We start from the raw sequence: 13,569 nt of genomic DNA, 5'->3' as shown, positions 1-13,569 counted from the left end.
CTGAATACTGTGGTGGTAATGACAGACGTTTTAGTGGGTTGTTACCCCCTGACAGACGCCCCACAACGAGTGGGGAGGGGAGGTAGGATCTGCATCCAACATTGGAGATACCAAGTAAAATTTGTACTACAATTGCACTGCACATCCTAGAATGCTGTGATGGTAATGCCAGACATTTTAGTGGGTGGTTACCCCCTGAGAGACATCCCACAACGAGTGAGGAGGAAGGGGGAAGGGGAGGGGGAGGGACAGGATCTCCATCCAACATCATAGTACCAAGTAAAATTTGTACTACAATAGCACTGCAACTTCCTAGAGTACTGCAGTGGTAATGACAGATATTTGTTTTTAGTGGTAGTTACCCCTGACAGGCACCCCACAACGAGTGGGGGGGAGGGGGAGGGGGAGCCAGGACTGCATCCAACATTGGAGATACAAGTAAAATTTGTACTGCAAATAGCACTGCACATCTCAGAGTACTGCGGTGGTGATGACACATATTTTATTGGGTGGTTTCCCCCTGACAGACACCCCACAACGACTTGGGAGTGGGGGGAGGGGAGCCAGGATCTGCATTCAACATTGGAGATACCAAGTATAATTTGTACTACAATAGCACTGCACATCCTAGAGTACTGTGGTGGTAATGACAGACATTTGAGGTGGTTACCCTCTGGCAGACACCCCACAACGATTAGGGAGGGGGAGAGGGGGGAGGGGCGGGGGAGACAGGATCTGCATCCAACATTGGAGATATAAAGTAAAATTTGTACCACAATAGCACTTCATACCTAGAATGCTGTGATGGTAATGCCAGACATTTTAGTGGGTGGTTACCCTTTCACAGACATAACCTACGACTGGAAGGGAGAGGTGGGACACCTTGAAATATTTCAAAATCTATCATAGGCAATATTAATATTAGAAATATGGTAAGTATCTGAAAATCGTGAGCCTGATAAAATGTAAAAGGCAAAAAATTCAAGAAATATTGTGATGTTTCAGGATAAGAATTACTGCCGGAGTTATTTTTTAAAATTTCTATTGAAGTATGGAATATTTCACTTCATTAATTCCATCACATCTATATAAATACTATGTGTGAGACTTCCTAAGCTTGGTCTACTTTCTATAATTTCACACACACACTTCACACAAAGTATTTTATCTGAATGGGAGGGGGTCACAATTGGCAACAGCTACAAGTAAGTGTGCTGAGCCATTTTTGAATAATTAACCAGTCATATGGTGCCAATAATTAAACCAGTCATATGGTGCCACTCTCAGTTCCTCTAAAAAAATAATTGTAAGATAAGTATTCTCGCTTTAATAGTGTCTTTGGTCATTTTCTATTCTTGCCTATAGTTAGGACACTGCAGCCATGTCGAGGTTCGTAGCCCAACGTGTCTTACCATAAATGATTTGTTCTTTAGTTGCTGTTGGTTCGTGTGGATGAAATGAAATTTTTATCGGATATGGGAATTCGATTGATATTAAGACCAAAATCCCATCATAAAGAGCCGTTTTAACACCCGCACATTCACAAAGAGATGAGTATCACAACACAAATGATTACTGGAAACGGAAATGTGAATAAAAATTGTTCAGGATTAAGCTAAACTATAAAGATTAAAACATTTTCCCCATTTTATTCCCCTCCCGAAGTTGGACGATCATACAACTTGAGCTCCTGACTCCCAAATTATGTTGGCCTATAAAATAATCATGTCCAGTTATCTATAGTCCACTTATTTTCGGCTGCCTCACTCAAATTGATCTGTACACTATCACCAAGTATCAGGTACCATATATATTCAGGGAAGAAAATCTAAACTTAAATAAAAATGATACACAGTTTGATGTTTAAAGCCAGCGAGTGCATTTGTCTCTTAACTTCCCGCCGGCACGCACCACAGGCAGCCTATGTAAGGTGTTTGTTTCAATACATTCTATCGATGCTGGCTTTGACGACCATTATTCGGCTAATTTCTCCCTAGTAATATTTTTTTTCTTTATTTGTTCATTATATCCAGTAGACAGGCACTAACATCATATTATATCCTCACGTCTGTTCAATGCATTTACCATTGTTAATATGATTTATAATGCGTCTCCAACAGTCATAAAAATTTGACATCCGAATGTGCAAATATGTCAGCTGTGTGCAAGGCATAGGGGCCGTCAATCACTGGAGTAGCGATCTCCCTGCCGAGAGTGACTTTGGAAGGCCATATTGAAAGGTCTCGGTCCAGCTTTCTTAGTAACATACTTATATTTTTTATTACTAGTTACTTTTTTTTAATCTTTGTTAGTTATTATTATTCATTATTTTATTAATTAGTTATTATTATTATTCGACCCAATTTCACAGAGAAAAATTACCTTACGTAAACACACCTAAGCACTCCAACCATTGTGGTCCAGGCCTAAGCATCTGCTCTTAGGATCTAAGCAGTGTCAATCATAAATGGTTTCCTGTTGTAAATACAGGACTTTCTTTGCATATGGTAGCGAAGCACTAACTAAACAGTAATGTACAATCGCTAACCACCAACACTCACAAGCACTTACTCAGTAAGCACTTACATTTGATACATTCACTATACACACAGACACACACAAACACACTTAACATACACTCACACCCACACTCAATAACACAAAACACTCTGATACCCAACACTCACTAGGCACTCACTATACACTAAATGCTCACTAAACGCTTGAAATACTAAATTTACTAAATATTCATTATACCCCAAACACTCAGTAAACATTCACTAAACACTCACTTAATCCTAAACATTAATTAAACACTAAACCCCAAGCACTCATTAAATACTAGCTTACCAAACCCTAAATACTTATTACTAAACAGTGAATGAACATCCACTCATTAAAAACTTAATAAACACTTACATACTAAACATTTGCTAAACACTAACATTCACAAGACATTCACTAAACGCTCACTTAAAATTCGCAAAACTTTCACCAAAACCCTAAACACTCGCTGAATATTTACACACTAAATATTCACTAAATACTACCATTCACAAGACATTCACTAAACGTTCACTTAACATTCACAAAACATTTACTAAAACCCTAAGACAAAACATTCACTGAATACTTACACAATAAACATTCAATAACATTCACAAAACATTCACTAAACCCTAAAGACTCAGTAAACATTCACTTAATACTGACACATTAAACAGTCACTAAACCCTAAACATTCATCAAACACTTACTCATAAACATTCACTAAACGCATACTCACTAAACCCTAACAATTCGCTAAATACTGACTCATTAAACATTAACGACAAAAAAATTGACAATCGCACTAATTTTTCATTTCTCTTGTTTTCTTTACATTAATGCAAGGTGATGATTATATTTTTTTTTTTTTTGGTCTAGTTTGCTCTTGTATTTATTCATAATCTTCTTGAGAGAATGGAAATGTTCGAAATAACTTGGTGTGTAGAGATATTGTTTAAAAAACAGAGATCCTCTGTGTCCTTCCTCAGCCAGGTGTATTATGTCTGACGAATTTTACACCCAGCCGAAAAAAAAAATTGACTATAGTAACAACAATATTCATTCATAAAACTGATAATACAAAAATGTATCCATGATTTCTAATTAGCATGAAAGTCGTTGAAACCAAAAGAAGGTAGTCCTGCTTCGATAAAAACAAAAACAAAAACCGAGTAGGCTGTAGCACAATTATTATGATCTGTACCCTGACTATAGGCGTATATATTGCATATGTATTACTATCTATTTAATGGGTGCGTAACTCTATTTAACAAATGTTATGTACATAGACATTTTACAGCAATAACTCTAATAATGATAAGAACTTATATGCTACTTTATAGTGTCAGTCTTCCAACCACCGCTACATTAATTTTCATATCGTAAACAAAGCTAAAGCGAGTAGGGGAGACCGGGGCTAGTTGGCACACTTTTTACAATTTTGGTTATTGCGAATATAAAACAAACTTTTTGCAAAATTCTTACCACCATTGAAAAATATTAACATTCGTCTTTATCATAGAGCAAAATGAATTGTTGTTTGCTTTCAACATAAGATAACAATAAGCTTTAGAAAAAAATAACTTTTCGTGCCACTTGCCCAACGGGTAAGTTGGCACACATTATGGGGTAAGTTTGGCACATTGATAATTAAAAGAAAAATTACTACATTGCAATTAAATCAAATAGCAAAGATACCCTCTGAATTTCCAGAATACAAAATATAAGGCATTAGTATTATTCAGACCATCATATAGTTGTAATTGTGGCAGGTGAGAAATAAATCCTCGTCATAGTCCTCATGCTCCCACATTTGTTTACATGCCTTGCACTGGACCCACACTTCTCCTGGCTTACCAAACACAGGCTCTCTTCAGCTGAGCTTTCTTCTGGATCAACAAGAGCAGTTCTTAAACTCTATATCACGCTGATGGACTGATCTGAAGCCCATGTGTCTTTTCGGACATTTCTCAATCTGTTACATAACCACCCGTAAAATCAAAATCTTGAAATAGTCTGTAATTCAAAGTTGAAATTCTATCAATCCTAAACCAAGTGAAAACATCAGAATAAGTGACAGCTAGAGGTAAAGTTGAGGAAACTTTACCAGGAATGTCACAGATGGGCATACTTGATCCTGGATTACCAGTCATCCACGAATCACATGCCTGTTAACACATTTCTTCAGATGTATATAAACACTAAAATCCAGGGGCTGCAACTTGTGATAACAATGTGGAGGAAAATGATAGGACCACTAATCTCATTATCCTTCCAAAATCCAGAAACAAAACGTAAATTAATATAAATAATAGGCTTACTATTGTTATCAAATAACGTGTGCCAACTTGCCCCTTTATTTTGAGCCAACTTGCCCATCCCTACCATTTGATACAAAAACGATTACCAGTCCACACCAACAAACCTTGAATTAATAATTTTAATGCTATAGAATCTTTAAACCATAAGGAAAACTATGCTATCATTGAAAACTAATCTTTATGAATGTATAGATGTTATAGCAAATAACCGAAAGATTAAAATATTTACTTACTACCATCAAAATAAAAAAAAATTGTCTCATAAATTCGAGCTCCAACGTTTATCTCTATAGAATTTTGCTGGTAACTGAGGAACCACGTGGCAATTACACAGTATATATATTATAGACCATCCTATTGATAAACTTTAAAGTCATGTTGAGTATGCCAACTTACCCCTGTAGCCAACTAGCCCCGGGCTCCCCTACTATAATTGAAGTCAGTTGCTTGCTTGACAAAATAATAATATGACTGAATTATTATGAGCCTACAGATGACTGTTATTTATATGAAACAAATAAAATTTATTTTTGTGTTAGATCAGCCATCGTCAACCGGGGTCCCGTGGAACCTTAGGGTTCCGTGAACGATCGCTGGTGTTCGTAAGAATTCATGTTTTATTTAATTATTTGTTATTTATAAGTATATATTTTTCGTTAAACATGGCGTGAGAAATCGTAGTCCTATAATTTATTTTATCGTAACATATCGTGCGAGATTTTTTCCCTCTGTTTTACTAAAGGTAATTAATAAAATGCTTACATATATATATAATAATATATATATATATATATATATATATATATATATGTGTGTGTGTGTGTGTGTGTGTGTGTGTGTGTGTGTGTGTGTATTGGGGTTCCTTGGGATGAGGAAAATTGTCTCAGGGTTCCTCAAAGTGTCAAAGGTTGGGAAACACTGTGTTAGATAAAATACAAAGGATATAGAAAGGATAAAAATATTTATTAAATATATCACGATAATGTATAATATGGGTCAATAGTAGCCCACTATACTAATCTAGACATTCATTATCAAGGCTAGCCCTTCCCCCTGCCCACCTGTTAGGGTGTGTCTGTCAGGGGGGAAACCACCCACTAAAGTGTCTATTGAAGTACAAATTTTACTTGGTATCTCCAATGTTGGATGCAGATCCTGCCTCCCCCTCCCCATCGTGTGGGTCGTCTGTCAGGGGGTAACAACCCACTAAAACGTCTGTCATTACCACCACAGTATTCTAGGATGTGCAGTGCTATTGTAGTGTAAATTTTACTCGGTATCTCCTAGGTTGGATCTAGATCCAATTAACCCACCCTTTTCAGTGCGTCTGTCAGGGAGAACCCACCCTCCAAAATGTCTGTCACTGGTCATTCTATAATCAGTAGAGTCTGCAGATATATTATATATTAGTTTCATCTGGTATCTCATATGTTGGATCTAGACCCAAAATCTAACGAGCAATTAGTGGTGCTTGTTAAGTAAGCCACCCATATATTTCGGGCAGACGGTCAAGTTTCAAGTTTCACACTTTACAAGTCGTACTCCTAACTACCGGTAGGGGTTACAGTCGGTATCTCGTTCGTTGTATCTCAATGGTCCGGGCTGCCGGTCTATAGTAAGAAAAGTGATGGAATCCTTATAAGGAGGCAGGATGCAACCCGGTACCCCACACTATATATGCAACCCAGTGGAATAGGATGACTGTGATAGAATGATGATAATCATATTCGTGCATGTATTTCTCTACTTATCATGTTATACATTTCATAAACACACAACCCATCAAAGAACACTCAAAATACAATTCTGAAATGGATAAATTAACCCCTTGCTGGAATCACCATCATAACAATTCAAAAGATGCATTTCTCCCCCTTACGGAAGACATTGTAATCTGCAATGAGGGATACGAGGATTGAAACTGACGTTTGAGGATTACTCATTTCTCCGAGGACCTTCCTAATCTCCTCCGAGAGTATAATGCGGTCATTCCAACCCTTCCTCTCTCTCTATATATATACATATCGCTTGTTAGGTGATATCATGAGCGATTACATATCCCCGGCTTTCGGCCATAAATGGAAAGGGGCAGAAGGTCTTGATGTTCGTCCTGGCTGGTGGAAAGTCTTTCGTAATCGGTTGTGGGTTGTTGCAGGATATTCTAGAATATTATAAGAATAAAACAAGTAAAAAAATACTCCTACCATTGACTGCGATAGGTAACTGAACTAAAAATGAATAAATGAATAAAAATAAATAAATAAATAAATAATGTTGATCGAGTTTTCTGTATAGTGTATAATGCCGTATGAAACTCTCAGCGGGACATGATGACCTGTGTTGTTGCTATGCCAGACGCACGACCACGGCTAACTTTAACCTTAGGTAAAATAAAAACTACTGAGGGTAAAGGGCTGTAATTAGCTATGTTTAATGATTGGATGGTGGATGATCTACGTACTAATTTGGAGCCTTCTAGCATGAGTAGTTTACGAGATCTGAGGACGGACAGAAAACTGCGGACAGGAAAAATACGGACGGAAGGACAGACACAGCCACTTCAATAGTTTTCTTTTACAGAAAACGAAAAAGAAAGGAAGGGAAAGGAAAGTACGTTTGTTTTGGGGAGGCTATTTAAAGAAATTGAAAAAGAAAGAAAAAAAGAAAGGGGAAATTCTAGAAAGTAGCTTGTTTGGGGATTTTAGAGTTCTTTGGGAAAAAAATCTTTATATAACATATTCAGTTGAAGATCCAGCTTAGTTGATATTTATACTATGATGTAAACAACTATTTCCTATGTTGAGAGAGAGAGAGAGAGAGAGAGAGAGAGAGAGAGAGAGAGAGAGAGAGCTTGAATTTCAAGTAAATGCCATCATCTATGTTGGGATTGCTCCACAGACCAGAGATCAGCTTCTGAAAAACAAAAGCTTACTGCGGGCATTGCCATATAGGTATGCATTTGTACAACTTTCCACTAATCTGTAATAATTGATAAACACGAATGAATCAACAAACACTAAATACCAGATACAAAAGTATAAGCTCTTAAGGCTTTCAACACAAACAAGTGGATAGGCCGATGACGGCCAATTTTTTGCATCATATATTTTCTCAAACAGGCAATGATGGTCAGTGGAAACTGCAATGAAAGTTCAATGTTTTCCTTGCTAGTTCTCTATTATCCGTCAGCACATTTTTTTCTTCCCTTCCTCAGATCTTAAAAAGCAATGAGGCCAGAGGGCTGCAAATTGGTATGTCGATCATTCACCCAGCAATCACCAAACATACCATATTGCACCCTCTAGGCACAGGAATTTTTATTCTATTTAAGGTTAAATTTAGCCATAATCGTGCATCTGGCAACGATACACGGTAGGCCACCCCCGGGTAGTGGTTAAAGCTTCGTGGGTCGCGGCTCATGGCTCGCTGCTCATACAGCATTGTAAGGACACCACTGAAAGGTAGATCTATTCTCGGTGGCCTTAATTATACGCTGTAGTGACTTTACAGACAACTCGAATTCTCCGTAGAGACGTCGGCGAATTTTTCCTCGTTTTTCAATGTACTCGGACAAAGAAATGCCACATTCTACAACTGTTCTAGAACCGCGGGCCTGTATTTTCCAACCAGTTGGTCGCCTAAAGAACTTGTCAAACAGGGAAAAATACTGGTGACAGTTGCGAAAAAGTTACGGACAGATAGGGGAAAAAAAAAAAAAAAAAAAACCTTTGATGTACAAGGGATAAAACGGTAGAATTGGCACCGTCCTTTGTCCGCGTTGTCTTCCTAACAAGAGTAAAACCGAAAATAAAAAATAAACAAATAAAAAAGCAGGTCCCTTTAAAGGGACGTATAGTTTGACATCTCGATTCTGGTGAGTGGTATATTCAAGTCAAAATCATTTTCTGTTCTATCTTGTTTTATTTTACTTCACCAGTAATCACATCATCAACGTATGTACTGAATGTACGTAATGGATTCAATGTATATATATATATATATATATATATATATATATATATATATATATATATTATATATATATATATATATATATGTGTGTGTGTGTGTATGTATATATATATATATATATATATATATATATATATATATATATATATATATATATATATATATATATATAAATATACGTATATATATATATATATATATATATATATATATATATATATATATATGTATATATATATATATATATATATAATATAAATATACATATATATATATATAAAATATACACACATATGTGTGTGTGTGTGTGTGTGTGTGTGTGTGTGTGTTTGAGAATACACAAACAACACACCTACCATTCCTCACACCAGATTTCTCAGGCGCACGTCTTAATAGACGGTGTTGCTTTTACTTTATAACTTAATAACACAATGTCGGCGACGGAACTTTTGAACAGATATGTCGTACAAATTCCAATTATAAATGTTTACTGGGTTTGTAACATTCTGACCAGATTTATGCTTTTAATACCAAAGTTTTCGTAAGAGTAATTTCCCTCTTTCATAAAGAGACTAAGATGGGTGGGTGACAGGGAAAGGAGTGTCTAATAATAATAATAATAATAATAATAATAAGAAGACGAGCGAGCCCTACGGGAAATAATCAGGAATCACGTTTCTCGACCGACACCAACAAGCAGATCAACTTGATCATATTTTATACAAGTAAAAAAACATGCAGTCTTATTATGAAAAATAACCCGCACCGTTGCAGGATCCCTTGAAGAGGACGAACGTCATTTACAGATACACGTGCCCAATCCTGTAGGGATGCCTCGGAACCTTACAATCGGGATGACGTTCAATGCGCCTGCCTACATCTCCTTCCGCTCCAAGAGGATCTCCTGTCACGCGCAGGAAGGTAGGCGGTATTTGTAAAATCATGCAAGGACTGCCATAATAAAAGAATCCAGACGCAGCGACATCGTCGGTAACTTCGAGGTTATCGACCAGGCACCCGATCTACGTCGTTTGCGAATCTTAGAAGCGCTGCACATCGGGAGGGAGAAGCCCAGTTTGAACATCACACAGGAGACCTTCCTCCTCCCCACCGCCGTCAGGAGAGCAGCAGACACCGCCCCACAACGACCATCGCACCCAGAGGGATCCTGAGGATGATAGAAGCATTAGCTCTCATCCTGAGGACGTCCCTAGTAAACCCTGAGGGTGATCGCAAGCTCAAGCTCTCGCCCTGAGGCGACCTGGTAGCACGCCTTCGAGGGGACCTCCACCATCACCAATAAGGATGAGGCTCCGCCCACGAAGAGGACAGCCAACCAGCAACGGGCCCCCTGATGACATCGCTCGTGACGTCACAGGTATTGCCCAATGAAAAGTGAGGTACCTGTTTCTTCAAGCCAACCGAATGCAATAAATAGCGTGAATACATCTGACACAGACCATTGCACTCAGCGATCCCGTCCCGAAGATGGCCAAACGAGGTGGCCGAAACATGTAGACGCCTTGAAAACAGAAAAGAAAGAAATAACAAGAAATACCGGATAGACCCCTGACGACTACGGCCTGTTCCCGACCTACGAAACCCACCTGTATACCTGTTGACGACCCCAGCCTGTCCCTGATAACCAGTTTTGCTTTTGATAACACCAGCCCCGCCCGCAAATTTCCGTTGACGACCTACAGCACGATGAACATTGGACAGCTGCTTTATAATACCAGCGTGCCAGAAAGAAAAATCATAAGGAGAATTGAAAGAATATTGTACAAAATCAATTCTGTGAATTCTGCCATTATTTTCAATAAAATAATAATAATAATAATAATAATAATGATAATAATAAATAATAATAATAATAATAATACTCTTATTATCATTCAGGAGATGAACCTATTCACATCGAACAAGCCCACCAAAGGGGCCAGTGACTTAAAATTCATGCATCCAAAGAATATGGTACTCTGTGGGAAGTAAGAGAAGGTGAAGAGAAATACAGAAAGTAGAGATCTCACTTCTTAAAAAGAAAATTAAAGAAATTGATAAATAGATAAAATACGTTAATATATATATATATATATATATATATATATATATATATATATATATATATATATATATATATGTATGTGTGTGTGTGTGTGTCTACATGGGAATACATTACCGTGTTTCTTACATACTTAAAGGAAAAACTTTACCTTCACCTAAAATCAAAACGTCAGTCATTCCTTTTAAGTCCCATACGTTGAACACCAGCACCACCAGCATTATATATATATATATATATATCTATATATATATATATATATATATATATATGTGTGTGTGTGTGTGTGTGTATGCATATATATATATATATATATATATATATATATATATATATATATATATATATATATATATTATATATATATATATATATATATTCATTTGCATGGACATCCCACACAGTCCTTCCATCAGATCTGAATTCACGATTTTGGGGGAAAGTGAGCGTGGAAGTAGGATTTTATCTATGGAATGCAATTGGTAAATGGTTTAAAAGAGGGGATGGGGGCTGGGGGGTGGGAACATATTGCTAAATGCGTCAATATATTAATTAATGGTCTACCCTGAGGTAGAAAATTCACACGTATGGATATTGTGTGAGTGTGGAAGTAGGATTTTATATATGGAATGCAATTGGTAAATCGATTAAAAGGGGGGTGAAGGGGGGGGGGTGAAAATGAATGAGGGTGGAAATGTATTGATAAATGCATCAATATATTGGTTAATGATCCAACCCTGAGGTAGAAAATTCGCACGTATGGATATTGTGTGATTTTATTTATGGAATACAATTGACAAATGGCTTGAAAGGGGGGTTAGGGGGGTGTATTGGTATATGCGTAGGCAGGAATGCAATTGGTAATTGGTTTGAAAATAATTTTCACGTCACTTTAACAATTACTTTTATTTTTTACATCACACATTAAATGTGTAAAGGTACAGAATTGGAGATTTGTGTCCAAGATGAAACAGAGGAATATTTAAGTAGTACTGAAGGGAATATATATATATATATATATATATATATATATATATATATATATATATATATATATAATATATATATATTATATTTATTTATATAAAGATCATGGGCCCTAATTTTTTGTGTCAGATATTATGAATGCAGTGTTAATCATTTCACTCGTAACATTATTATGAATGAAAATCGATATGAATTTTTTCTCATATTCAAAACTTTTGTCTAATTGAGTTTACAGATTTATCATGACAAAAGGTCATATAGTAGATAAAAATACTCTTTAATGGACCTTCTATAAGGCAATGCATAGAAAAATGAGAGGAGAACGTCTTCTGATGGGGTTAAATTCCGTCACAGGTAGGTACAACATATTTCTCTGTTTTGTTTTATTGATCTCATTTTAGTTCAGGATGCTCTCTGCAAATAACTGCCAGAGAAAAATAATATTTTTGGATTCGAGCCAAGATAGCTTGACTGTAATTCTCGCCAAAGCAGTTATGTCTTACATTCGCAAAATCATAAAGAAATGTATCGATAAATAAAATGACTTAAGTTATGAATGCTTGCGGTACTCATGGACACAGGCCCAAGATATTTTATAAAACGATTTACTAGCAAAATAAATAGGTCTTGTATGTTATAAGAAAAAAAAAAGAAGGCACTGAAGGTAAAATATAAAAGACTTGGGCATTCTGCAAAGAAAAAAAACAATCGTTGGCTTAAAACAAATTAGAATTTACCATATTCACAAATTACATCTGTGAATATGGACGAGTTACATTTAAATGACTGAACGCAAGTTATTTTTTTTTTCTTTCCTGGAGTTACTTCTAAAATTTTACCTGGGCTTTGCAGACTGAACAGATATATGCATATTCATTACAATACAACAACCCTTAAAAATCTAATATAAATGGTATCGCATACTCTCAAATTTGATTCCAAATGGTTGCCCCTAGTCGTGGACAAATATAACTTCTCCCTTTACCAAAAAATAACATTCCAGCAATATAGAATATTCAGCAACAAGAGAGAATCATTTTGCATTCTGTCTACTATGTTTCCTAGGTTGTCTACAGCAAAAATAATCATGTTGAAGTTATTTGCAATCAAGATGAATTGGTCGCAATCAAGCCAAAAGCAGATTGACAAAACCTCTCAATCAGAATTTTATTTTAATTGCATATCCCAAGGACTGTTTTGGGAATTTGTCCGTTTTTATACATATAAGACTTAAGTTTCGACCCTACGAAAATGTGAGGGCAAAAAGATAAACTCTACCGATTGAAATTTAGGTCCATATCTGCGCATCTCTCCCAATCTATTAATTGCGATATAATGTTTCCTCCCGAAACTGTCATTAAGGTCATTTTATATCTCCTTTCTTTAATTGGCTATTGCAAAATAAACAGCAAAATATTCCAAGTTAATTGACGTAAAGCTTGATATAAATCCATTGATTTTAACTTTCTCGACTGAGTGAGACACACTCTGTAATTACTAATATATACTTTAAACCTAGATAATTGGTTGTTTGCCATTCTGGTAAAGACCAATTGTCTTATAACTCATAAGATCGCGTGGCAAACCTGCCGGTTAGTGGTTAGCAAGTCCCTGAAACTGGGATGGAGACAAAAATATTTTTCTCGAAAACAGGAGTCAGGACCCCTAGAGTCATCTATT

At 36.3% G+C, this 13,569-nt stretch overlaps 1 protein-coding gene across 1 annotated transcript in view; it reads left to right on the top strand.

Annotated features, from left to right (window-relative positions):
- The window catches only part of LOC135221372 (protein VASP homolog), a 108,939-nt gene that overhangs the window by 65,829 nt on the left and 29,541 nt on the right, over nucleotides 1–13,569 (top strand). Inside the window, exon 2 of the mRNA XM_064259172.1 lies at nucleotides 9,615–9,761. Within this exon, the coding sequence (XP_064115242.1) occupies nucleotides 9,615–9,761 (147 nt within the window). The remainder of the gene's footprint in view (nucleotides 1–9,614; nucleotides 9,762–13,569) is intronic.

Source organism: Macrobrachium nipponense, chromosome 2 (genome assembly GCF_015104395.2).
Source record: "Macrobrachium nipponense isolate FS-2020 chromosome 2, ASM1510439v2, whole genome shotgun sequence".
Classification (NCBI taxonomy): domain Eukaryota; kingdom Metazoa; phylum Arthropoda; class Malacostraca; order Decapoda; family Palaemonidae; genus Macrobrachium; species Macrobrachium nipponense.
Note: the sequence above shows the minus strand (reverse complement) of the source record. Positions and strands in the feature narration are given on the sequence as shown.